The following is a 27793-nucleotide window of genomic DNA, read 5'->3' on the forward strand; positions in this document are numbered from 1 at the left end:
GTGTGTACGAGCCTGAAGTAGGCCTAGCGTGTTCCCCAGCACGGGGGACTGCTACTGCCAGCGGTCGCACCCGCCGCGACAGTGATAACGCTTGCCGCAGATGAGCAGAAAGATAAGCTCAAAACAGGAAAAGCTTGAACTCGCGCCAACTCCAGCAACGAAGCGGTAGACGGATTGTGTTCGTAACGATGACGGCAGCGCGGCGGACAGTCCGCTTGGCGATGCGGAGTTCACGATCGTCAGATCTAAACAGTTTGCCGAGATTGGCGAAGCGTAAAACATACGGCGGCGATATTGGCATTTAAAAAAGTGAACGGGGATAAGGAATCGCCGTCAAACTTATTCTCCAATGCGTAAACTGCGGGACACGTCGTCTTCGTAGAGCTCGCCGCGCGTTTGCGCCGATCGGACCTCGTTCATATATCCTTAGGGAATTCACTTGCTTCCAGTGCAATGCAGAGCACCGGGAAGCAGCAAACAGCTCCAAATTACATTTCTTTTCCGCAATAAACGTTCCTCACCACGGTCTTGATGCGAGGACGTAGCAAAACGACGTACGTAAAAAAAAAAAAAAAAAACAAAAAAAAAAAACTAAACGAAAAAGTGACAACTGAATGCGCTGCAACTGCAAATCAAAATGAAAGAGGCGACACTTGGACGTTGGAAAGCAAAGAGACTACATTCCTGGAGGTTTATAGCCATTTTAAATTGTAAACGTGTGCATTGCACCAGTGAATGTCTGAGAGCAGAGAGGAAGCGTGCTTCCTCTGCAGCTTTTCAGACTGCAGCAAAACGAAAGCAGAAGGGCAAACCCAATGCAGATTACTGTCCAGGAGCCTTCTAGGCCACAGTGGCCTGCATTTCTACAGTTTTTGTTTGATTAAATTAGTGTTTGACATTGCAATTCGTTTTTTCCATTTTTCTCAAAATGAAAATTTTGCCTACCCTTCTATTTTGCGGGTGGCATTGTGGCTCTCCTACTCCTTAGATTGTAATGACTTTTATTTTTACTGGCTCGTGAGTGTTAAAGGAACACAATAAAGCTATTATACAAGGTCTCAACTGCATGAAAAATTTTTAAACGTACGAAGATGTAGAAAGGGGGTGGTTGCACTTGTGAAGCTGAAACTTAAAACTTCCATAACTTTGGCTTGTAGTAAGGCAGGAGCACAAAACTTGTTTTATTGCGTTCCTTAGACATTCAAGAACAGATCCATGTGCATTTTAGCAATTTCCCTTCAGTAGATATTTTTACAAGCTTCCCGCAAGTCTGGAACAGCAAAGTTGCTGTAACTACTCAGCAAATTTATGTAGAAGAAAACTAGCAACATATTTGAAACCAGCACAAGAATTTACATAAACCCTGCAAATTTCATACTGACAGGACAAATATTAAGAAAATTTTGCTCAAGACCCATGTCCCCCCTTAACCACGAAAAATTACAAAAAAATCGCTTCTCTGAAACATTATTTTTTGTAATCTAGAGGTTCTGAAAAGCCAAATTCTGAAATATTATGGTCCTCAGTATTTGTGTTGTTAGATTTTGAAGACAGTAATGCGACAATTTTCACTCATAAAAAGACCTCAAAACTGACCGAATCCAACCTCGCACACCACTGCAATGCGGCAGTGGAGAGCAGCCATTTTGACATCGTTCAAAAGCTGCACTCAGCTTCTGGTGGGAAATGGTTCTAAGCGCAGCAACAGTGGAGCTAGACCACTGCAAAAAAATGATTGAAAACTTGCACGCCATTGGTGTTTTCACACCACATAGGAAAAATTCTGCCTCACGAGTGGACGCTGGGAAGCATCGTCTGCTGCACTAAAGAGTGTCGTCCGCCATTTTGCCCTGCTACTGCGTTTCTTCACCGCGATGTCTGGTTGAAAACAGAAGTTTCGAATGGCTCATGCCTTCGGTAAAAGACGAAAATGGCGGCTTCGAACGTGCAAGGAGCCATAGGATCCGCCAGCACCAGTGACATAGCCCAAAGAGCTAGTGCAGTGTGCGTAGGGAAAGATCGGTGCTGCGCCGGTGCCCATCGCAGCGTCAGAGTGTGCACGTCGACACAGCACTCCTTTCTGAAGCCGAAAAAATGACAATTCATATCCGTGCGCACAATTAGAGAAGACTTTCTACGATGTCCATTACTAGCCACAAGCAATCTCTGATGGACGGGCTTTGGAGAAACGCCACGAAACGAGACACCGTTCATCATGCTAAAGCTAGTATTCACAAACGCACCTCGACTCGATGCTCCACTTACACTCCGTGGAGTGAAAAAAACAACAACTCCTCCACTCCAGTGCCAATTCGGATTCATGAACGCACCTCGGCATTTCCTCTGACAAGCTCTCCTTGAGAATACCTTCTCCACGTGAAGCAGCGCAAATGGCGTATGGGGATGAGATTAGGGCGAAATTTTGACTCGAAAACTGCGTGCTGAAGTGTTTAACGCACTCAATTTTTCATGTCGTGTCTTCTAAACAGCTTCGCAACCAATCTCAACTTTAACAGTGTAGTGGAACTTGTTTTGCGGGCTGGAAGGAAAAGGTGGCTGTGAAAAATGGCCGAAAATGCTTTTGCATCTGGCAACAGTCGCTACCAATGAAGTAGAGTTTACGTAAAATATGACGTAGACTTTAATAAATAATGTGAACACGTCAGTTTTTTTGTTTGGTATAAAGATCTATGCTCGCGCTTTGCAGCCTAGCCTTTTTTTATTGCGAGGCTTTGACAGACATCAAAATACATTGCAGAAAGAAAAAAGTAAAAGCCACCAACTCCTACGAGCATGGCTCTGGCCTTCAGAGGGCTCGGGGGCGAGCGGTGAAAACGTACGTGCTGCTTTGCAGCGCTTCACCGCGCATGCACACTGAATTTGACTCTCCAGAAGCAAAGCTGTCTGCGATTTTCAAACAAGTTCGGAGCCCTAATATCCCTCCATAGGACGAGCACACCAACGCGTTCCTTCAACAGCATCACACGTCCGAAAGCATACTACGCACCCTTGGGCGACAGGCAAGGCAGGAGGCTAGCCACGGCCGCATGCGTAAAACAATAACGTGCTAGAAGTTCTGGGTTGCTGTCACTCTGAGCCGAGGCTTTAGAGAAGGTTCAGTGCATCCTCGTTGTACCAATTTCGCGAAAAGCTTGGTATACTGGTACATAGTACAAAGTCGAAACAGCAAGCAAACGATATGACGTCCGCCGTGTTTACAAGTGGAGTGGCAGTCGAGGAGCGGCCTAGGTATCGCCGTTGCCGACTCGAGATTCTTGAGGAAACTCGAGTTTTTTTCGCTGGCTGGAGGAGCGATTCGAGTGGAGCTTGCTTTCCGAAGTGAAAAACAGGCTTCGAGAGCCACTTGGAGTAGAAGTTTGAGTGAAAGCATGTTCGTGAATATGGCGGGAAGCCTCCCATCCATGAATAAGCTGCTCGAACGTGCACTACAGATGCGGGAAAGCTTTGAGCGAGCAATCGAAAAGAAAATGAGGGAAAGTGATTGATTGTGATTATGTGTCTGAAGGCTACTAGCATAGGATTCATTGAAATCTAAGCTTCAATTTAAAATAAATAAACTCTGAGCTTGTTTTGAAGCTTATTTTTTTTGTTTTCTCTAAACAGGACTTCTAACTACTGCACGTAATGTTGCCCACAATATCTTCAGATGCAGCACTCACATATGAACAGTTATTGTTGCATTTTAAAGCTGATATATTACTCTGTGAAATAAAATCTAAACTTCTTAAGATTTACTCTTACAAATTTAATTAACCTACAGTGAAAGCTCGTTAATTCACAACTCGTTAATTCGAAATTTTGGATAATTCGAAATAGTCATCGTGGTCCGGTCCGCAGTGCATAGAAGTCTATGCGCATAACAGCTCGTTAATTCACTCAAAAATTGGCGCCGCCACCCATAATTCGAACTGCGCGCCGCCAAGCGGCGCTGTTAAAAACCATCGTTGGAAGCTTTCACGGCAGAACGATAGATGGCACAACCATCGGGGCGCCGCTAGGGTGCTGGAACAAGTACTAAACAGTCTTTCCTGCCGCGACTCCTTCGAGGAACGACGTTTTAGTGTTATCGACCACGGTTTCGTATTGCATTTCGTGAGCCCTCGTTTTGCACGCCGCTTGTTGTGAGCTTGTGTCCGCGAGATGTGTTCGCGTGGGAAATACTGTGCCAAGACGGTGAAGGAGAAAGTGGCTATTTTACGCGAGGTGGATGAACGGAAGGCCAGTAAAGTGGAAATCGCGAAAAAGCACGGGATTCCACCAAGCACGTTGTCGACGTACGTCCAAAATAGGAAGGCCATCGAGGATGCCTATGAAGCCGAAGATTTCGCCAGCAACAGAAAAAGGCTTCGGTTAGCCAAGTATCCGGAAATTGAGACCGCTGTGATCACGTGGGTGAAAGAAATGAGAAGCGCTGACATTCCACTGAGCGGCCCAATTATCATGGCGAAGGCGGCCGATTTCGCCCTTCGCTTGAATGTGGAAGATTTTGTCGCCTCCGAAGGATGGTTTCACCGCTTTAGAGACAGACATAATCTTGTCTTCCGGGTGTTGTCTGGAGAAGCCAAAGAAGTGGATGCAGAAACTTGTGCCACGTGGCGAAGCGGTGCTCTGCAGCAGTACTTAGAAAGCTACTCGGCACATGATATATTCAATGCTGATGAGACGGCTTTGTTTTATAAGCTCCAGCCCGACAGAACAGTAACATTTAAAGGGGACAGCTGCGCTGGCGGCAAGCGAAGCAAAGAGCGGATTACTGTTCTGGTCGCCGCTAATATGACCGGGACGAAGAAGGTCCCTCTTTTTGTTGTCGGCAAGGCACATAAGCCTAGATGTTTCAAGAACATTAGGACGCTGCCGACGGAATACTCCGCCAACAGCAAGGCGTGGATGACGGGCGAATTGTTTAAAAAATGGCTCTTGAAATTCGATCGGAGGATGGAGCTAGGGAAGCGTCAAGTTCTCCTCATTGTGAATAACTGCTCGGCACACAAAGTCGACGCCGAGCTGAAAGCCACAAGGCTCGTCTTTTTGCCCGCCAACACGACTGCGGCCTTGCAGCCGATGGATCAGGGGGTGATCAGAAACATCAAATGTTTCTATAGGCGCCACATGATCGAGCGCATGACTTTGTGCACTGGAAACCAGAAGACCAGCACCATCACATTGCTCACAGCAATGCACATGTTGGTGCGTGCATGGGAGCAGGTCACGCCGTCCACAATTGCAAACTGCTTCCACCACTGTGGCTTTGCTGCCGGAAGTATGAAAGAAAGTGGCGACGATGGGAGTCCGGAGCCTCTGCCTGCGGCTGTGCGTGCTGTGCTGCAGGACGTCAGTTTTGATGATTACGTTGGAGTAGACAGCGATGCAGCAGTGTGCGGTGCCCTAAGTGATGAGGACATTGTCGCTGAAATTGTTGGGGAGCAGTCTGTCCCAGAAGAGGCAGAAGACGAGGACGACGACGAGGAGCAAGAGCCCGTGCGTCCATCCGCGGCAGAAGTTATGGGAGCGCTGAATGTCGCGCGCCTTTTCTTCAGCTTTGAAGAGGGGGAAGAAGACTCCCTGCGTCGCATTCGCATGCTAGAAGACCGAGTGAGTACGGTAGCCCTCAGAGAGAAGAAGCAGAAGATGATAAGACTTTTTTGCTAAATAAATGTTTTTCGTGCCCTCCGGGCATCAAACGCCTTCATTTTTGCTCACTTTCATCAGTTCGAATTTTGGTTAATTCGAACTGGCCTGGCGGCCCCGTGGAATTTGAATTAACGAGCTTTTACTGTATAAGGATTGTGCATTGAAATTTTTGCCACAAACTTTTATACCAGGGAAGCAAAATTAAATATTCGTGTTCAGTACACAAAAACACATTTGGTGCGTTGTTTTCATCCATGTACAATAAAAGTTGCCACAATTAGTTTAAACCACAGAGTCTCCCGTTAAGCCAACAAGGACAAGAAGACAAGTGGACGACAAAAGCCAAGCTTCTGGCATGGCAACTCGTCCTGAAGTGCCTGTCAAACATCCTCTTTCGTTAAATGGGTGGGTAGGGGTTCCCTCGCAGATGAATGTCGTGTTGCTCACCTGCAGGTCATGGAGACGTGCACGCAAGCCCTCGTGCGTTGCCCGCTGGGCCTCCATCTGCAGCTGGTAGTCGTGCAGGGCATCCCGGCAGGCCGCCACTTCCCGCTCACTCTGCGCCAGTGCTTCTGAGAGACGGTCACAGCGGCCTCGTGCCCGGGAAAGCTCTGCAAGCACAAGGTGGAAGGAAAAGAGCAGAATACAGTTGAGTCCACTTGTAACGATACCGGTTTTAATAATATATCGGTCACAACAATGAAAAGTTGCTGCACCGTCCACTTTTGTATGTTTTCTATGGTAAAATAACCCGCTTACTCCAATGCCCCCATGCTGCATTATCGGTTATAACAATAAAGTCTGGCTCCTGAGTGCTCATGCCAAACGGTAGTGGAATGTGAAATCGTTGAAAAGAAAAAAAAGAAAGAAAGAAATTCCAGTTGCTGCACCCTGCCCGCAAGTCATACAATAGAACCTGTTTTCTGGCCTTCTTAATTGCCATCCTAGCGCTTCCGCTGCCCTTCCACCCCTCTGAACCCAAATGGGCTGCGCCCATAGCACTACACCGCGCCACCCTCCAAAACACGAATGGGCTTCACCAACACGCCGACAGCAATGCCGACAGTGCTGATCGACGCTGATCTGCTCGCTCGCCCCTCATTTCGCGCAGTTCTGCTGGTTCTGTCAATGGATTTGGTAGTTTGTGCAAGTTGATTGCATCGAAGTCGTTCCTGGCCATGTGGTTTCTCCATCTCATTTGAATCTCCACCAAAACGAAAAATGGCTGATCCGCTCGCTGATTATTGGACGACGCTGCCGGTGAAAAGAAAGCGCACGGCTGTAGATTTGGAGAAGTGCAGTATACGCTACAAAGAGGGTAAGAAAGTATGGGCTTGGTTAAAAAGTATGCACTATCGCAATGGACGGTGTCGACGATCATCTGCACCGCAGAGAAGTTTGACAAAGAAAAGTCCTTACTTGACAGTGAGCACAAACAATTCGACAAGGTGCCTATAAGGAGGTGGAGGAGGCCCTCTACGAGTGGTTTCTTGGCACTCGTGCCCAGAACTTGCCTATTACCAGGCTGATTCTGACCACAAAGGCGAAGCAGTTTGCCTTGCTAATTAACAATGTGGACTTCCAGCCAGGTGGCGGCTTTTAAATAAAAGTTTTGTCTCTCTCTCTATTCACCCCAGTGTTACTTTGGGATTTCTTAAGCTGAGCGGCGGTAGCGGCAACCTTCTTGTATTTTTTACAAGGCCCCTTTTGGGGCCACCAAAACGATGCCTCGGTGGAGCTCGCATGTCACTTGCAATCCGTAAACCCTCTTTGCAGTTGTTATGCATTTTTTGTGCAAACCGTTTATAACAATTATCAGTTATAACAATAAAATTTTCGTGACACTTGAATATTGTTATAAGTGGACTTGACTGCATTAATAAATGGGTACAAAATTGCCGCTTAAACGCAACAAAAAAACTCAGAGTTTTCAAAACTGGCAGTTAGAGGCATCAGAGGACAGCGGGTGCGACAGCAGCGGCAAATTCACTTTTGCAAGGCCTTCAACACTTGCAGCTATATAAGCTCATTACTTGATCCCGGTGAATTCGAACATTATGGATAATTTTAAATGTTGGTGGTGGATTCGGTCAACACCCATGTAAGGCTATGGCACTGGACGGACTGCGTGCATGTCACGTGCCATTCCCGCACTGCATGGTGAATGCTCCTCACATGTGAAGCAGGCTGGCTGTGAGAGGGTAGCACTGTTACTGCATTGTCCCATGAAAGATGCCAGAGAGGCCCCTGCCACTTTCAAGTTGTTCCACTTTGATGCTTCCAACAGTGTGCATGCAATAAACCGTTCATGGAACTGAAAAACTGTCACTGTCCTGCTGCTGTCTAAAAAGCAGGTGATCACTGTCCAGTCTTCCATAATATAAATTCATCATAATGCAGGAAGCTCTTGTAAATTTTCAAGGGTAATTGGATTATTCAAACTTTTTTCCGGCCCTTCGATGTCTGAATTGCTGACGTTTCATTGTACTGTATCCTTTTGTGCATGTTAACAACCCTACGTGGTCAAAATGTTCGGAGCCCTCCAATCTCATAGCCTGAGCAGCTTTGAGATGTTAAACACCATAAACCAAATCAAACCAAATTATTGCACAGTAAAAACCTGTTAATTCGAACTTCATGGGACCGAGAAAATTCCAATTATCCCATGTTCGAATTATCGAATGGCCTCGAAAAACTGACAAAAATAATTTTCATTACGGTAAATTTACCGCATTTACTGACATAACAAACCCGCTCGCATAATGAGCCCACCCACCTCAGATTTCTGCCCAAGAATTTTGAAAAGAAAAAAAAAAAGAAAAAAAAAAAAAAAAGAGAAGGAGTCGGTCGTGTGCGCCTCTCCGTTTCGCGCTGTCACGGTTACCCGTAACCCAATTATTGGCAGTGCGCCAAGCTGCTGCGCAGCGATAACATCACAGTGTATTCACCTTTTCAAGTTAGCTCTAGCAAGGGGGGAAGTGAACATGGCAGAGTGTCAGCGCTTGTCCGGTTTTGCAAGCCTCCTTTTCAGCACATTTGCTTTATCATGCCATGGGCGATTGGGGCGGGGGCGCCGTCTACTGCCACTCAGTTATTGAAACGCGCGATAGCAGCAAACGCCTTTTGAAGCGAGCGATTGTCAAAGTCGGCATCATAATCGCGGCTGACCGCATACTTTCATTGATGACTGATGGCAGGAAGAAAATGACTCGCAAAAAAAAAAAAAAAGAAGTCTTTCCCGCGTAACCCATAGCGCGCGCCTGTTGCGTAAGTCATAGCTTTTCATGGGCGTTGGCTGGGACCGTGCCGACAGTGCTTATCCGTATTTCCGAATTAACAGGGTTCTAATTAGCGAGCATTTAGTTGCGAGTTTCAGAAGTTGCGTGTTAGAGAGAGCAGGTAGGCGCCACCGCGGCCGCCAACCCCTACCATGGCTCTAGCGCTGCCAACCGCCGCGCCGGTCATGGTGCCAATTAGGCTTTACCCGCCCTGCCATGATTTAATCTGTCCCCGTTTTGGACGTGCGCAGCCTCTGACTATGCCAGTCCTTCACGGAGGTGTTTCATTTTTTTTTTGGCCACGTGCTGTGCGCCAAGCCTCCCAGAAGCGGCGGCACGTAGTTCGAATTTGTAGGGTAACCGACCTGTGTTCGAATTGAAGGACTTTTTTTGTACGCAGGTCTTTATGGACCTTGGCCGGAAGAAGTAGTGTAGTTCGAATGATCCGAAATTTTGAATTATCGAGCTCTGAATTAATAAGCTTTCACTGTACATCCTGTCCCTGAAGCAGCTGAATGCCAGTAAGCTCCCCGATAAAAAGCACATCACCATACTCAATGTAAGGTCAAAAATTTTGCTTTTAAGAAGCAGCTAGGCATAAGGACTACTTAAAGGGATAATGACCATTAATGGCACCCTTTGCATTGCTGGCTTTAATGAAAAAAACCGAAATGAACTGAAAGGCGGACAGAAAGCCCACTTGCTACAGATTTTCGATGCAATGAGCAAAAACCTTGTGACCATCAGGTTCAATATAAGTAGGCTTGATTGCATGTTAATATTGACCCCATCAGTCTACTTAGGGCAATGATTGGTGAACAGGAATTACTCCTCATTCATAGCATAATATGCGTGAGGACATTAGTTATATTAACGGTTTAATTCACTAGGTGAAGGGGCTCTAGCCATTGTGCAAGATTCAGAGGGAGGGGCGAGCAAGTGACCGACGATGTTCGGCAGACTTAGTGAAACTTGCAATGCAATGAAATGGCAATGGAGGGAATTTCAGCTGCATCAATAGCCTGCACTCACCAGTGTCCCGCTTTTCAAGCTGTGACAGCAAGTCCACCACTACCTCTGCAGAGTCGTCTCCGTTGTCACTGCCTAGAACCTGTATCCAGGAAACAGAATCAGCAACAAGCCGAAAGAAACCGCTAGGCATATGCAGATGTTCAAAGCTTCGAATAGTTTGTAAATCATCATCACCTGGACTATACCCACTGCAGGGGAAAGACCTCTCCCATATTCCTCCAATTAACCTGGTCCTGTGCTAGCTTCCACCCACCTAACTTTCTGCCGCCCTCTGCTAAGCTTTCCTTCCCTTGGAATCCAGTTTGTTCACCTAAGCGACCATCGGTTATCCTCTCTTCGCACTGCATGCCCCGCCCATGCCCACTTTTTCTTCTCAATTTCCACTACAATGTCATTAGCTAGAGATATTTCTCTGACCCACACTGCATGCTTTCTATCTCTTAAGTTTGTGAATAATACAGAATAGAACCTCATCAATTATGCATACTTGCTTGAGCAGTTGTTTTGGCTATCACGTAGTTGCATGAAATGCCAAAATTCAACTTCCAATAAACACCATGCAGCAAACCGTAGATGGAAGGCTTGCTGTAAATGACACTGGTGACGTACACCTATGACAACATAAGAAGCATAGGAGGCTGACGAACTTTTGCATGTTTAGTGATATAGACAGTGAAGCTCAAACTTCTTCAGCACGGTCTGAGAGTAAACCGTGTTGCCTCTACCAATGGCGAAACCGTGGCCAAGGCAAGCGATGCGAATGAGGAAGCTGATGACAGCCCGGGCCCTCCCGCTGGAAAAATTGTATGCATGCTAGACTTGTTGCTTTATCAGTTTGTAAAAATGCGCGACCTAACGAAGCAGTTATTCATAAATAGTTACTTAATGTAGAGTATTAATGGTAATGGCAGTCGGAGTGCACATTGGCTGGATGAAGCGAACAAGACTCGAGGAAACAAATTTGCGTCCACCTTCTATCCACATCAATCTGCAAATGCAGTGTGTTTCAGAACACTCATGCTACTAACTAAGCATGAAACAGCTCTGTGCAGGTTCCCTATGAAATTTTGAAAGATGCACATAATAAGGGCTTTCATGCACCTGAGGAATTTCACACAGACTCTGCGTGCACAGAGAATGGTGATGCGACTGTCGAGGAAAACATCAGGAGACATTCCTTCAGCCTTTGTTGAACATCGCACCGAGAGAAGCATGGTGATGCACACTGCGAGAGTGGCGACACAGCTATAAAGCCACTTCGCTTCTACTGAGTTTCCAGTTGCAGTGATGGACAGGAACTGGTGGTCCACAGAGAGGAGCCGATGGCACTAGTCGAAATGTTTCCTGAAAGTGAGAAAGGAAGAGGGGGGCCAGACCCACCAGGTCCCAGTAGGCGCGTTGTGCCCTGCGCAGTTCCTGCTGCAGCCTCTGGGCCTCCAGGTGCAGGCCCAGCAGCAGAGGGGACTCGCGCACGCACGGGGGCAGCTCTCCATCAGGGGAGTCCGCCTCATCCTCGGGGATGGGCGCCAGGGGACCCGCCGCCCCCTTCCCCCCTGGAGGCTGCTCCTGGCGACACTCCCGCTCCACCAGGTGGGCGCGTAGGCGGCCATACTTCACCTGCGCAGCCACACGCACTCACTCACGTGAGCACCATTCTGTGTCGGGGGAACCCCACCTGCCGAAATGATCCCAAAGTAGTAGTTGACACATCAAACTGGTACACTTCACAGGTCTACTCTTAGAATAATGTCAGTCCAGAAAGTGTGCTAAAATCACGTCTTTGTTATTGTTTGCTGGAAAAGCAGCTTATCCAAAATAACATTTTGAAGCAAAAGCACAGATAAAGGAAAACTCAAAAACCAAGGTTCGCCATTTTAGTGCAAAAGCGCTCACATGCTCACCACTAGCGCCCAAGAACCTTGTCCAACCTTGTTTGTGCCATCACTCAGACTGGCTAAGCTGTTTCGTGACGTCACGACGTCAAACCACGTGCTCTCACATGGATAATTCTAGCTCAGTCCGGTATGACGGCACCAACGTTTCAGTCTCCAAGGATCATTTAAGTTCACCAGTCAACAGGGACAGCGATGGAACCTGTGACTGACTATGACTACTTGCATAGCTACCCTACCAAAACAAACCAAAAAAAAAAAAAGCATCACAGAGGATTCGAACTGGTCAGGTTCACACCCGGTGCTTGGGTTCAGCGGCCGAGCATATTGTTACGGGAGCATATTGTTACGGCGCTAGCTTCTCGCGCGCAAACGTCTACAGAGTCTTACATCACTTATATACAGGACGTCCTATCCCTGTGCCGCAAAGTCGACCATGCCATGCCTGAGGAGGATAAAGTCGGCCACATAGTAAAAGGAATTGCCGACGATGCTTTCAACCTCCTTTTATGTAGGGATTGTTCCACCGTGGACTCTGTACTACAAGTGTGCCGACGTTTCGAACAAGCGAAACAGAGGCGCATATCTCATCGTTTCGACTGGCTACCGAACACGGCTGCCAGCTCTTCCTGTATCGATCTTCCGCCTCCTCGACCGCCAACTAATGACACTACTTTGACCCGCATCGCCCGCCAAGAGCTCGAGGCAATGACTCCTGCAGCTTCACTCTCGCATACCCCCGACAGCACCTTGGCTACAATATCACTCATTCAGGCTGTTGTTCGCCAAGAGGTGGCCAATATGGGTCTCCCTTCTACCCCGCACCTCCACTAAGAGATGTTATGGGAAATATTCACAGTACGGCAGTTGTCCACACCACTGAGGATGATCACAGCACAGCACTCATCTGCGTCTTCTTCTTCTGGGAGTCTGTCGCACTTCTTTTTCGTCAGCACGACCAGCGAATACCGCTCAGTAACAATATTAACCACTCAGACACAGTAGCGGGTGCTTTCACTTGTTATAACCAGGTTTAAGTAGGGCTAAAGCTCTGCCATTTGATGTGATGGCTCCTAGATGGTGCCACATTGTACACCTAAAGCTGCAGCCCATCAGGCTCATAATTTAAGAAAATCTGTATTCGGTAAATATCATATAAAAAACAGTAATTATCCAGCGTTCAAACCAGACAGAAAAATAAAAAAACCCTGCTTTCACCGTACAATCGGCTTAACAGAAACAACACCAGCCAATTTTTTTCTTTTAGGCATTGCTATGTAAACAAAAAATCATACAAGTCTGCTTCAAAACCCCTTCTTCGTTCTACTTAAGTTTTCAAAAATGCCGGGTTTTATACGGCCATAACTTGCTCATGGATATGCTTCTTTATATGTTGAAAACATGTTAGCACGCTGCGAAGAAGTTGACAGGACAGCATGACAGAGGACATGTCCCCTCCTATTACGTAATCCTGCAAACTCCTTGACAATGCATGAACTCCTTTACCTATGCAATATTACAGAAACTAGCCCCTGTACAACCTTCGTTTGTACATACAAACAATGCATAATACCACAAGACACAAAGTACCACTTCTGAGGTCTTCGCCAGCTGAATATGCCGGTCAGGCACATCTGTGAATCACAAATGAATAACGGGTAAAAGGATTATCTTTCCAGGCAAAGCACCTAAGGCGAACCCAACCAGCAGGCGAGGAAACGTTTGCACCCATGGGAAGACTAGCGCATAACCACGGGCACTGGGGAGCGAACCCTGGCACCTTTTGCTGTATCACAGTAGTTTATTAAAAAGCTTTCCATGGTAACACGCAAAATAGCAACTGGCTTAAAATTCACGAATCATCAGGAGTCGAGAGCGCCTTAGTGAACTTTCACGTTCACTAAGTACACTTTACCTGAAACCTTTTATGGGGCTATCATCAGCTGAAAATGCAGCTAGTATTTAGTGACTCAAAACATGAAACACTGCACGATGAGCAATTTAATAATCCAATTAAACCAATGGGTAAGATCTTATCCTTCCAACTAGGCACTGGACAAACTTGCAAGCAAGCAAATGGGCATCCATACCAACCTGTAGCCGGTCGTGTTCCTGGACAAGGCGGGCGAAGTGGTCCTTTAGCGAAGACACCCCATCCTCTTCGTCTCTGTCTGGACTGCTTCTGCCGATGGGAGGCGCACTGCTCGCCGCTGGAGTGGCCGGGGCTGCTGAGTGCAGTGGGGTGTATCAGTACCACCGCAACTCATCGAAGAGAGCGGGCACAAGCAAAAAGCAAGAACAACAAGCACGCAACCTCCACAACAGTTTGCATGATAGGTGATAACATACACACATACGCAAGAAAGAAATGGTAGCAAAGGCCTGGGAGAGCCATCCTGTCAACAAACAGATTCCTCAATTGAAGCAAATGCTTGTCTCGACTTCTAACCATCACAGCGCCCTAGTTTCTACAATTGTGCGACACATAGAACTCCAGCGGTGTCCTTAAATGAGGCAATGTTTTATTGCTTTACGTTGACAAGCTTTTGCAGCGAAACAAGACAGGAAAGAAGTAGGAGGCATCCACACCACATGCAAAACAACTCTGCGCATGTGAAGAATACACAGCAACGAACAGGTTCCTTCTGGTTCCTTCAATACGGGCATTTCAGAACTGACCAAGCAAGGAGTGCTGAGCAATACAGTAATGGCTCATTAATATGACCCCATTTAATTTGCAGATATGGACAATTCAAACTGGAAGCTTAGTCCCGCCAACGCCTATATACGTATGTCTACAGCGTCGGATCTGCGCTCACAGAGATGCGACGGGTCTTGCACAGACTAATTCGACCTGGTGCAGCAAGAGATCGCCTTAAAATTACTTTGCAGCCCTTCGCTAGGGAACCTCTTTCCCTCTTTCCACTTTACTTCCATCTTCCTCACTTCTCTTACAGCATGGTACAGGTGTCCACAGGAAAAGTGTGACAGATACTGCATCTTTCCTTTCCTGTGAACCAAATCCTATCGCGATGGGGTCATTTTACGAAGGGGACCTTCCCGACAGTGTGCGAAAAGCGAAGTACCTTGAGAAACCCGAAAAAGAAATATTGTTCTGATTTTGGTTTCATGTCAGATGCAGATGGCTATCGTGCATGTGTTCATTAGGTAAAATACTGTGATGAAAACAGTTTCTGGCAGTATTTTCAGGTCTATTTGATAATTTCAGCTTTCAGTTAATTTGGACATTTTTTCTTTGCCCATTGAAGGCTGAATTAAAGAGTTTACTGGATTCAGCAGCAATATGATCTCTCCACCCGGTTTCATGCTGGTTAATTCTATCCAAAAAAACCCTGTATACGAAATCATGTATAAAATGTATACTAGATTTTTCAACATGGGGTGTGGTTCTCTTCAATCATAACTTTTATTTGCAAATACCCCATGAATTATTAAATTAACATGATGAACAATGTTTGCTATTTTTATTTTTCCATTCCTTGTTGACACGTCAGATACTCGACGTTCGATTAGTATTAGAAAATTTCAATATTCGCATACCCCAACTATGAATGGACGGCTATGAGAACATTCAGGCCATTTAGTTTTGGTCTCGCGTTTCTGAGCTTTGCGGCAGCTTGCAACAATGATGACTTACAATGACAACGACCTGACCGGCCAGCATCAAAAGGCAAACCTAACCCAACTGAACAAGTTTTCAGGTGCTGACTGGCATGTTGCTTATGTCCCTGTCCTAACCATTCTTTTTTTGTTCCGAGCCGCAGCGGCCTTTTCTTCAGTTTTTCACGTATAGTTGGAGTGACAAAGTTACTGCACACATGATGGCTCCACTTTATGATGGGTATGATGTGTTAGCTGAAGAGCTCCACTTGAAAAGTGCCACCCATGGTGTGGGATGCCCTTACGACTTTGCAGCAGTTCTGCTGTCATGCTACAGAAAGTATGCCCGAAATGAAACGGTGATGAAAACATGAGAAACAATCCCTGCCGCACTGATCTTATTCCAAAATCGTACAACCATAGCCCCGTGTTTCAACATACACATTCACAGTCGTGCAAGCAGTCCTCTTTTGAACTTTTAGACTTTCAAATAATTTGAATATTTTTTTACAGTCCCCTACAGATTTATATAACGAGCTCTTAATAGTGACTCTGAGCTACAGAAGTCTCTTACTAGGCAAAGAAGCTGCTACAAGTCAGAGGGCCACTTGTTTACAGCTACGAATACACTGTGCCCTTCCTAGTGAAGACTTTATTACTTTCTTTATGGAAGACTATGGTTGTTGTGCTGCCAATATCTTCCTGTAAATTCACATATAGTTTGTCTACACCCTGATTTCGCAATGCCCGCTTCACTAATGTGGTTCGATTGAGTCGAATGGTTTCTCGTAATCTATGAAAGCTGTGCATAGTGGTCAGTTATATTCCGAGCATTTTCCAATCCACTGGTTGAAAGTGCAGATATAATGTGCGAGTACATTTTGTGAAAGCCTGCCTGGTCCTTCGGTTCACGGAATTCCAAGGTTCTTCCTGATTCTAATAGCGAGTGCCGTCATAAATGCCCTGTAAGCAACGAATACTGTAAGCTGATCAGCCTGTCATTTTTCAAGTCCATGGCATCACTTTTATTATGGCTTATGATTTTTTATTTCCTTTAACGCTTTCTTCCTGACACTCTTCCTTAACAGTGAAATTTCAAGCTACACCCAATCTAATTATTACCGTGATTATGACTGCTGTAAAGAGTTGTGTACAACTAGCCGGCTACTCTGACTGCCTTATCGATACTGGTGGAGAGCACGTCCTATTATAGTAATCTCTCACGCACCCGTGGAAGCCAGTCTCGGATCTTGCCGAGGCCTGCTGCGCCCTGGCAGTGGAGGAGGGAGTTTCCGCATGGACGGTGGCTCCTGCTGTGGCTTGCGCACCGGCTGTGGCTCAGGCTGTGGCTGCTGCAGGGAGCCATGGTATGAGGCACTCATGGCTGCGGGGCCAGGACCGCTGATTACTCGCATGCTGCCATGGCGCCTCAGTTGGCAGCTGCTGGCCTCGGGCTGTGCCAAGTCATCCTTGGACTGTGGAGTGGAGGCACAAACTCGTTTAACTCGGTCCACTTCTTTTGGGAGGCTATCAAGCACTTTGATAGGCAAAGCTAGCTGATAGGTGCATAAAAAGAAGTGCTGCCGTTGGAAGCTTGTAAAGGCCACATGACCAGAGATGAAAACTTAAAGCTTCGAAGAGCACGAGCACTGTTTGCTTTCGGCATGGATGCTTTGCGCAACTGAAAGTTGACAGCCCCAATCAAACCCTAAATACTACTAAGTCAAGTTTTCAGACATCACAAAGACCTGATAGCCCCTAGAAATGTTCATATACTGTTACATGTTTGTACATTGGATAGAAAAATGGCCATTTATTGCTCTTTTCAAATCATCCAATATCGTGTGGTTCCAGGATATCCAGGAGTCATGAATACTGCAAGTGAAGGTCCAGGCTGTTTCATGCAATGCTGACATTGTGGATGATTTAGCTAGACATGTGCATGTTTATTGAGACACATACCCTAGGAATGGCCTCTAATTGAAAAAAAAAAAAAAAAAAAAAAAAAAAAATTGCAAAAATTATTCAAAATTCCAGTTCTATGTTAAAAATACCGAACAGCTCAAAGACACTATTAGAGTACCTGCAGCAGCCTTTTACTACCTTTTATTCACAGTGCCATGAGGTAGCTTAGGAGGAGTAACACAACCTTCTTAGCTTCTGGAAGATTGCTGTTCACAAATACTCACCCACACGACAACTTTTAGAAAACATTTTGGTACATAAGGTTAAGGCTACTTACGTGCATAATGGCAAAGCATTCAGCCCCGTGGGTGTAATTGTTTTTAGTAAGGTCATCAACAAGTTGTTTCTGCTGGTATTGTATTCTCTCTCTGTCTGTCTGTATGTCTGTCTCGCTCTCTCTCTCTCCCTGTGTCCGTCTCTGTCTGTGGCATTGCATGTGGCTGTGCGTGTGTGCGCGTGTGTGTGCGCGTGTGTGAATCGTGTTTTATGGCGCATAAGCAACTAAGGCTATCATGCTCAAACCACGAGGTAGAAATAATTGACTTTGTTTAACTGTTAATTAAGGAATGTTTAAAATCTCATCGCTAGTTAAGAATCTTGGCTCCTTTTAAAATGTAAACACACAAGACATTTCCGCGGGGAGATTTTCTCCTAAGAGAAAACAAATGTAAAACGGTATGCACTTGGAGTAAAACAATAGAAAGTGTTTTTTTTTTCTCCTTAGTTTGTCTGTCTGGAATGTGCAATATTGTATTATACTCTTTTACCTTTTAACCTAAACTCCCCTTTCTCCCTGTCGCTCACCTCTGATTTCTCCTGTCTCCTTGCTATCCCTTTATTTCTGCCGCCCCAGCTCAGGTGCTTCAGTTCATTTCGATAGCAGATACTGGGGCAGGCAAAGATATTTTCCTTCCTTTATTATTTTTATTTTATTCTATAATAATATTAGTAAAACCGCTTACTACTACTTACGACTCTTGATAATTGGAATTTTCGTATAATTGCGACTACACTACTTGGTCCGGCAAAGCTTCTAGGGGTCTATGCACAAAAGAGCCTGTTATTTCGAAAGCGAGTCGGTTCCAATACGAATAATTCGAACTACGCGGCGCCGCTTCTGGCAGAAAGGGCACCCAACAAGTGGCCAAAGAAACGCCCCAGCGATAGGGCGGCATGTTGCTGCCTGCGTCCAAAACGGAGACAAAGATAAAACCAGGTAAAACCATAGAAGACTGGGTAATGCCTAACACATGAGGCGCGGCGGCGGCTGCGTGAAGTCTGTTGCGATCTCGAGACTTGCAGCTCCATGATTGTTAATTCGACCCCTGTTAATTCGGAAGTATGGATAAGTGTTTCTGTCGGCGCGGACCCAGCCGACATGCATTATGTAGTACGTCTATGCTACGGGTCTGGCACCGGTTAGGCCGCGCCTGGTTACGACTGCATCGTACGTAGCGATTGTCAAGATAGCACTCCTCAAACCTACGCTACATGTTGCGCAGCTGACCGCGCACCTCTGACGTGCACGCAACGGCAAGTGCGCCTCATCTGACACGGCCTCAACGGACTACGTAGTTTTAGTTTCGCTTTTATGAGCTTCGCGCCAGCCCGTGATAACGGCGGTCATTGGCCGCGTATCAGCCAGCTAACCGATCGCGTTTGCACGCGTTTCGGACGACGGCAGTGGGTTTTATATATGCTCCCCCAGCGAGGTTCTTCCGCTGCTTCCAAAAGTGAGCGCTCGACAAGTGCCGTTCAGCGTGCCGCGCGGTGAAGCTTCCATCGCATCGCAGGCTTCCTGTGAGCACTGTCGCTACCGCGTCGCACCGTGAAGGATGAGTGCGGCGAGCTAGGTGTCAGGCCGCTGGCACACTGCGAAGTTCGACCTCTCACCCCCCCCCCCCCCCCCCCCCCTCTCTCCTAACGTTAGAGCTAACGTCAAAAAATACACGCACCGCGATGTTATTGCTGCGCAGCATTTTGGCGCGCTGCAAAGAAATGCGCTTGCGAACTGCGACGGCGTGGACGCGCTAACGAAATACTTTCCTTCGTTATTTTTTAATTATGCGAGTGGGTTCACAACGCGCGTACATACAATAAATTTAGCGTGATGCAAATGATTTTTGTCAGTTTTTTTTTTCAAGGCTCCAACATCCGATAATTCGATCTTTATTGCCGATCCCGTACAGTACTCGAATTAACGAGCTCTTACTGTATGTGAATTACAGCGAGCGTTTCACCACACAGATTACATTTTGGTGTGCCTTCTTTTGGAAGAATAAAACTCTGTAAGGTGCGTATGCCCAATGCGAACGCGACATAAAATGATTCCGATAAATCTTGGTGCGAGCACGACTTTCATTCTGTTATGAAGGGTTTTGCTATATTTATTTCAGCGTTCCATTTACACTGCCAGTTATTTCTTAGCTTACAGTAAAGCCAATGTCGTTGCGTCTTTCAATGGAATGTTCAATTTTTCTGCGACTAAACATTTTACTCCCCCCGCACACATTTGCTTCAGCTCTAGAGCGAACGTCGGAACTCACTCGCGTCTGAACATCACGTGCGAACTGTCGCAGACATTTTTTTTTTTTTTTCTGTGACAGTAAACACCATGAAATATGTGATCGCTAAACAAAGGTGAGCAAAAATAACTCTCCACCTTATCACTCTGATTTCCGCCGGCCGCCACCCATCCCTTTGTCGTTTTGTTTTGTTTCTCTCAACAAGCACAATCACTGTCGACAATGCTCGAATCGTCAGTGCCATTATAGCTAGAAAAAGAAAATGGCATTAGTCGGTAACCAGCCGACAGTGCGTACCGAAACGACATTTAGTCGGGCAAAATGTCGCCAGTTAAAGTTTCGCAGAGGAGGACACAAAATATCCGAGAGAAAATTTATTGCGCAATAATTGCCATCGTAAAACAATAGCAGCAAAGAAAAAGAGCAATGCAAACTGCATTGAGGGATTTGGTGGTTAGTGATAGAATTAGACCGAAAACAACAGCAACTGACAAAGCGCTCACAGCTGCCAACCCAGGCGTAAACAAACGCAAAGGACCCACCGCGCAGCTGGTCCAAGAAGCAAGCTTGCAAGAGGTGCGTGATCTGTTGGCGGCAACATGCGCTCGTGTCTTACGCTCGTACGTGCGTCGCGTGCCACAAGAAATGCATTTTAACGACGTGGCAGTGACACCTTCCAGAAAACGGGTCTCAGATTTGCATACAACTGCGCTTTTTCTACTGCCGAAAAACACAAAAATGCACTGCGTGGACCCACAGAAGTCCGAATCAACCGCAGTAACCGCCGCGCACAATTTCTCCGCGACCGAAAGTGTTACCTGGATAAAAAGCTAAGCATCAAACGTAGGCTAAAGATTTTCACTGCATCTGGCTTGTTTGGCATAGTCAAATTTAATCAAACGGATTTTGTTCACTGTTCAGCGAAGTGACATGTACGCCGAGTACGATTACTCACAGTTAGCAAATGTTTTTTTTTTCTACGTTTTTTCTATGTTTTTTTCTGCAAAATGCATTTTGGCGAAACAGAAGCGAAAACCTGCAGGATAGTCTACTATCAATGACCCCTTGCAAAAAAATTCTACCTCTTGCGAGCCAAGTTGCATATCTGGCAGGTGCAGATGGCTGTGGGCTTAGCAGTTATGTCGAATAGAGAGCCACAGACGCTTTCGTCATCGTGACAGCGTCGTCATAGCACTGACCTGCGGATGGACGGTGGGCCTGGGGAGACGCAAGCTCTTGGAGCGTGCCAAGGTGGACCGGCCGGGAGGCCGCGCTGAGGACGACGAAGAACCCGACATGGTGGGCCCGCCAGTCCGCCTAATTCAAGGTGGACCCATGAGGCAGCCTGTGTAAACATAGGAGCGTACAGAAACACCAGTTAGCCCACGCTGTTGGAAAAAATTCGGTAAATCTGCGGGAAAAGCAGAGCGTAACCCGCTCGTTAAGTCGGCACACTGATCAGTGCAGTGAAACGGGAACTGATGAGTAATGTGAAAATAAAGCGCATTGTTTTTTTCTTGCGGTTGTGCTCGGTTCTACGCAGAGCGATTGCACACTTGTTATACCGCGGTCACGTACACGGGGCAAAACGCTTGTCTGGGACATCTCACACCTAGAGTAGCAGGACAGATGCCTAATAATTACTGGGCGACCTCTCTCCTAATTCCATTCAATAAACGTATCTACTCAAATGGAAAACCTGACCTGCCAGCTCTGGACGTTTTCCGAACTGACTACATCATATCTGGTCCAAAATGGTCTGCCTTCAAATTCCGGAGCACGTAGCTTGCGCGTTCCATAAAAGTGTCTTGCCCCCTGTATATACGCCCAGTCTGTCCAGATGTTTTATATTATGCGGGGCATTATTGTCTGGCGTACAAAACAGAGCCGCAGCGCGGATTGCCACACAAAAACTCGATTGTTCATGCGTGCTAATAGCGTGAGGTAGGAGTTAAGTACTTCAACACCTCATTGCTCCGAATCCTGCGAAAATCTCTCAAAGTGGCTAAAATTTTCTCCTCGGCTGAACGGCAAGGTGTTACAAGTAAAGACATCCCCCGTATGCCAAGGCATTACTCAAATAAAAGAAGCCGTGCAGCAAAACTTAGGGTCAGAGTCGTCTTAGGGTCACGGCTGTTCGTATGCAAATGAACTTCATTCATCGCAGCACGCTTGACTAACATGAAAACCTTGAGGCATCTTTGATAATTCGTACTATTTCAGTTTCAAGCAATAAACAAAAGACGTTATGAGGACCACGCACCCATTGCTTCATTCAGCCGAAATACCATCCATTTTGGGCGTACTCAGTGTCTATCTATACACACTGCCGGCCGCTAAACCTCAGTGCGACCTGGCTAGGTTACGGTTCACGTGTACTCTACAAGGCTGCTTTCGCGCGGCTCACCACGTGGGGTAACCCGAACACCCTCTTTCCGGAGCAAGGCCGGAAACCTGGTCGGACGCAACCTCGTTCAAGCGGTAATAGATTCGCTCGGGATCCTTGAGCTGAAGAATGTTTTTGTTCGCAATTCGTTTCTTCGAAGGCGAGCAATCGTGGATCCCGTGTCGAATATCGTGTCGGTCGAGGGCTAGCAGCGAGCGGTGAAGAGCAGGCTGGTTGGGGAAGAGCAAAGCGATCTTATTTTCTTACTTTTTTAAAGGAAGGCGCCAGGCTCCGCAAGGGGAGAATAATGAAGCATCGTCGAAAGGAAGGCAAGGACCGGTCGGTGGCCCTGATCCAGAAGCCCAGAAGACGCGAAGGAGAGCAGCACCGCACTCACGCGCACGGCACGAAGAAGAGACGAGAAAGAAGAAGGGCGGATATTGAAGAAGATCCGCACGTGCGGAACCAAAGCGTCGTCTTCGGACGGAGCGTCGCGCAAGATGCCACCGGCGTACACGGGAGCCGCTCCCGCGCGCTGGCCGGCGCATAGGCGCCGAGACACCTTGTTCGGCCGCCACTGGTTTATTTGTTATCGTTACTCTTTCCTTTTTAAAGGGGTCGTTATTTGCTTGCTCTCGGGGGGCGTTTATGTCTCCCAGCCTTGAGAAGCTGTCGGCCAAACCCGGAGTTTATTTTTGTTTTCACTGCGTGGCTCTGCCGGGCCCGAGAACTCGTTCACGGGGTAGCGGTACCGACGCTGCTACGGGGTCGCCCGATAGATAGCTCGGCTTCTCTCCGCGCGCGTCCGCTTATCTCCAAAACTGGCGCGGATCTGTACAGCACACGCGCCAGCCGGAGGATTCTCGAGAGAGCTGGTGAGGGTCATCATCGGTGGCTAACGCGAGACAAAGAGCGTGTCCACGGGGCGCTCTAGTTTCGCGAGAGAAAGGTGGGAGGGGACACAACGGACGGTCCCAAGTTTCTTCTCTCTCTCTTTTTTTTTTTTCCTCTTCCAGGCAGGTTCCTCCTGCAGAGTTCCGATAACAGTGGTCGCAGCGCGCCACCTCAGCAGAGAGACCTCCGCAATTTTACCGCGACCCTTTTCGTAAGAATCCGTCGTCACCGCAACGTGCACCGGTTGCGTGGTGCCGCCCATCGGATTCTGCTACGAACGCTGTTAAGGCAGTGGGAATTACTGGCACTCGGTACAGACTGGCCGGAGTGAACATAAATCCTCCACAATGACAAGCGGCGAAAAAATTTCAGTCAGATATAAAGTTTCGATCCAATTAAAGGAAGCGCGGAACAGGTAAATGCAAAACCATGACGTACGCGCGCTGGAAACCTTTCTTGCTTCGGAGCAGATGAGCATTTTTTCAGCCTTTTCGATGCTAGCCTGTGGTGTACACACACCAATGACGGACTGTCGTCGGCACAGCGATGGGCTAGATACTGGCCTCGGACACACCCGCGTGAGTAAGTGTCACTCGTCAAGGCTCCGTCGTTTACTATTGTGAGATTTTGTTTAGAGGTAAAGGGTCCCTGCAAGCTTTCATGAACCAGTTTCAGGGGCATGTCGATTGATTGATTGAAAAACGTTTATTCTCGGTAAGAGAAAGGGAGAGGGGAAATACAGGAAGGTGGTGTCCTCAGTGCAGGACCCCAGCGGCTATGGCTGCCGCCCTCGCCTGGGAGACCAGTTGACGTTGATCCTCCAAGGGGCATGTCGAAGAATCAATGCATGAGCGTGTCACACGCTTGATTTGGGCCTGACGAGTCATCGATCAGCTCGATTCGATACGCTACATTTTCAAGCGCGCATTTTGTAGACTGTTTTGACGAACACTTTGTGCTCTGGCAACACTGTAATAATGTCAAAAATCGCTTCCGGTGTGAAAAGTACAACAGGTAATCATACCTCGAGATGCCGATACTTGCTCTACAAAATGGGTGTTAGGGAGCAAATCATTGTGCGCCACTTTCCTTCTGGAAAGCAACCAGAAAAAGAAAAAACAAAAAAGCTAAGTAAATGGTTTTAGAGAACTACACAGCAGGGGCTGGTTGCTATCTCCAAGCAACCTATTATTATACTCATTAGCCTGATGGGAAGGGATGAAAGATCTGCGACGAGTTTTTATCAAGAAGAGCTCCAACCTCGGCTCCGGGAGGTGGTGGGTTCGACTCACACTGCCGGCTCGTTACAGCGGTCTTTCCGAATGGGTATGCAACCAACCGCCTAGTGTAGCCGCAGCTCGGCTTTCCAGGGTGCAGGGTTCATGACTCGGGGGAAAAAGCGCCTTAAAAATAAGTCATTGCGTGCTCTCAACAGGCACCCTGAACACAAGAAAAGGCAACAAATGGGCATTTCCACTCGCGGCGGTTTCAAAAATTGCCTGGCGGCGAAATGTATCCCCGACTCGTCAGCGCAATAACTTTGGTCGAAGCCAGGGGGAAAATCTACCCACTGGAAAACCGGTGGCGCAGGACCAAACCCAACACCTCACGACCATGGTGTAAGATAGGGGTGTGCTCACGACTGTGCGAAGCGGATGCTCTATCACAAAGTCATCGCTGTTTCTGCCCACACTGAATAACTTAAACCCCTTGGGTGGGCCGCCTGAAAATTTAATATTAAAGAAAATCCATGAATGCCGCAAAGTGCGCCTAATTATTCTGTTAGAATTTCCTCTTTATAGAATTTGTGAAATTTGGCGCGGATACATTTTTATGCTCAAACAACATATGTTCCACTACTACATAAGCCGCCAGTGTTCTTGGTGACTAAAATCCCAGCGATGACAAGAAAAACAAATGACGTCATAAAGCGACCGTACGAAGCATATCAGCAAATCGAGAATCCACGAAGAATCAATGGATGGATGCACACAGTCTCAGACCAATCCGCAACCGAGGCCACCGCTGTTGTTGTCGTTGTTGTGGCTGTAGGAAGAAGGAAAAGAAAACGCACGGGCCTGCTACTGGCTCTGTAGCTGAGCCACCTCCGCTGCCTCGTGCAGACAGAAGAGAAAATAGAGAAGAAAGAAAAGGAAGAGGGAGAGAAAGACGCGCGCCGACAAGGAGCGATGGTGTACCGTCCAAACTTACACTGGTCGGAGAAAGTGTGGCAGATACTGAGCCTTCCCTTTCCTGTAAACCAATTATAATTATATGTAACACTGCAACGAATCCCGACAAGAGGCTAACGATGGGAGGCAAATTGTAGTATAGGAAGGGTAGGCTTTCGCCATTCTCCTCTTAAGAGACATCTAAGAGACCCTCTAATTATTTCCAGTCCTCAGACAATGGCCTATAAATAAAAAAACGCCGATGAAAGATTCTGATGAAAGAGTAACGCTGGTATTATGCGTAGTCTCGCGTTACCCGCTTAATTTTCAGTTAACCAACCCGGCGACTTTATTGCTGGCGTATGCAGCGCGAATTAATTAGGCCCCATGAAACAAATGCGTTGGCCTTCATTTTCGAGCGCCGCCTGCCCTGCGCTGATGTCCTCTTGCGAGGCCGCAGCACAGCCCCGTCCGTACCACAGCCGGGACACCACGACACCGCGTCAGGTTCACTGCAACAAAAGAAGCTCGAAGCTTTTGGAAACATTTCGCTTTACACTTGACTATACTCAAATATCCACCCGATGGTTAAAGCAGGTGATTAACGCGGGAAAAGGAACACAACGAGAGTTCGTCAGCCGGAAGCATTTATTTCGGTAAACCCAATTCTAGCAATGGAGAAGGCGGGTTTGTTTACCAATATCTGGCGCTCATGCAAAGCGAGCGGGGGCAGGAAACGCCGACACTTCCCCGTTGTCATCAGCGCGGCAATCATTATGGGACAGCTGCATGTACACGCCAATCCCCCTTCCCCAAACTTAAACAGGCGCGGCACGAAGTGTTTGTCCTGCTTGGTTCCTGGTGTTGCAAGGAAAAAAAAAAAAAGAACTGGGACTCTATCGGCGGGACCATGCAAATGAGGCCAGAGACAGCGGCAGCTGGGGCTATGATATATATCAGCCATTATTAGCGACGATTGTAGGGCGTGCGTTACGAGAATTCCCCCAATGCATATCATCGAAACTCGCGGCGTTCGATCGGCTCCGCGGGCTCTCAGCACAATGGCCGAAGGCTAGATTCGGGCGAATCCGCCTTTTGCGCGAGGATGTGGCGCCGTCATGCGGGAGCGGGCGGGAAACACATTGAGCGGCAGTGTAGCAGACGACGCGAAAGCGCACCATACGAAATGGCCACGCCAACGCTGGTAGAAAGCGAAAGCTTCCCCCCTTTTTTTGGCCTCGGAGCGGAAAGTAGTGACAGTGATTGCAGCATATCATGTTCACGCAGTATGGGGGAAGGTAGAGCGTTTTCACAATCCACTCATAACGCACGTACGCATATACTATCTTCGTATTGTAAGAGCGTGTAGCGCGGGCCGTGTTCGACGTGACAGAATGAGACGCTCTCAGCGTGCAGGTTTTCGGCAGACAGGAGAGCGTGGGGGCAGAGAGAGAGAGAGAGGGATCTCAAAGGGCAAAGCAGCCAGGGGTTTGTTGATGCTGTAGAGCTAGGTGGAATCGTCTCCTGTGACTTTGAGCGGCGCATATGCGCGGGGTGTCTTGAGTTACCGAGCACAATGCGGTCACCACGGCGCCGGCATGGTGCAATGGGCGTCGCTTCCTCCTCGCGTCATCTACAACCGTGCAGCTATAGGATTTCATCCACGAAGATCGGCAGAGAGTCACATATACACACCCCGTGAAAAGGGCATTGTCCCGGCCGGAATGCACACCTGCAGGAACCGCGCTGCATTTTTCTGGCAATGGATGATGCAGAGCTGTAGCCGGTTTCTGGCCTCAGGAGTCAGAACGGATGTGGTCGCAGTGGTGAAAAGGTTCTCGGTGCACAGAGAATGGTCATTCTGTTGTGAAAGGATCTCCAACGTTCATTTCTGCCTCCGCCGCGATTTCTGCGGAATCAACAACTTGGTGACACATGTGAATCTCCTACATATCGGATGCGCATCTCGGTCAGGAACCAACTCTGTTCTACGTCCAGAGCGATCCACTCTACAAGTGAACGAGCATGAACCCTCCAGGAGACTCATTTATTGTGCCGGGCGGTTTCCTTGCCGTTGCAAACGGTTGGGCGAAGACGACGATTATCAAGCTCCCTAACGAAGTGCATCTGATTGCGTACATTAAAGGAACAAAGTCCGGATGCTTTGGCGTGCACGAAGGCGAGCCTTTAATTAGAAAAAAAATACTGTGCGTCGTGCAAGTGTCAAGTGCGTCATATGCTCCGAGCGGCAAGAACACAGATACTACAGGTATGTATGCATCTAAGCGAAATAGGCATGATGAAAAGTACCTACTGGAGTTTTCACCCAGGCTGTAGCGCACCAGTGATAGCTGCAATGAGGATTTCTTCGGTGCGT

General features: G+C 47.4%; 1 protein-coding gene across 1 annotated transcript in view; it reads right to left on the reverse strand.

Moving 5' to 3' along the window:
* The window catches only part of LOC146196159 (uncharacterized), a 136886-nt gene that overhangs the window by 23248 nt on the left and 85845 nt on the right, over nt 1-27793 (reverse strand). The window contains exons 3-8 of the mRNA XM_084598102.1: nt 21165-21310; nt 16704-16950; nt 13949-14079; nt 11343-11579; nt 9963-10041; nt 6100-6263 (exon numbers count right to left, since the gene is read on the reverse strand). Coding sequence (XP_084454228.1) covers nt 6100-6263; nt 9963-10041; nt 11343-11579; nt 13949-14079; nt 16704-16950; nt 21165-21263 — 957 coding nt within the window. The 5' untranslated portion in view covers nt 21264-21310. The remainder of the gene's footprint in view (nt 1-6099; nt 6264-9962; nt 10042-11342; nt 11580-13948; nt 14080-16703; nt 16951-21164; nt 21311-27793) is intronic.

The sequence above is a fragment of the Amblyomma maculatum genome, chromosome 3 (genome assembly GCF_055883805.1).
Source record: "Amblyomma maculatum isolate TAMU_Amacu chromosome 3, ASM5588380v1, whole genome shotgun sequence".
Classification (NCBI taxonomy): Eukaryota; Metazoa; Arthropoda; class Arachnida; order Ixodida; family Ixodidae; genus Amblyomma; species Amblyomma maculatum.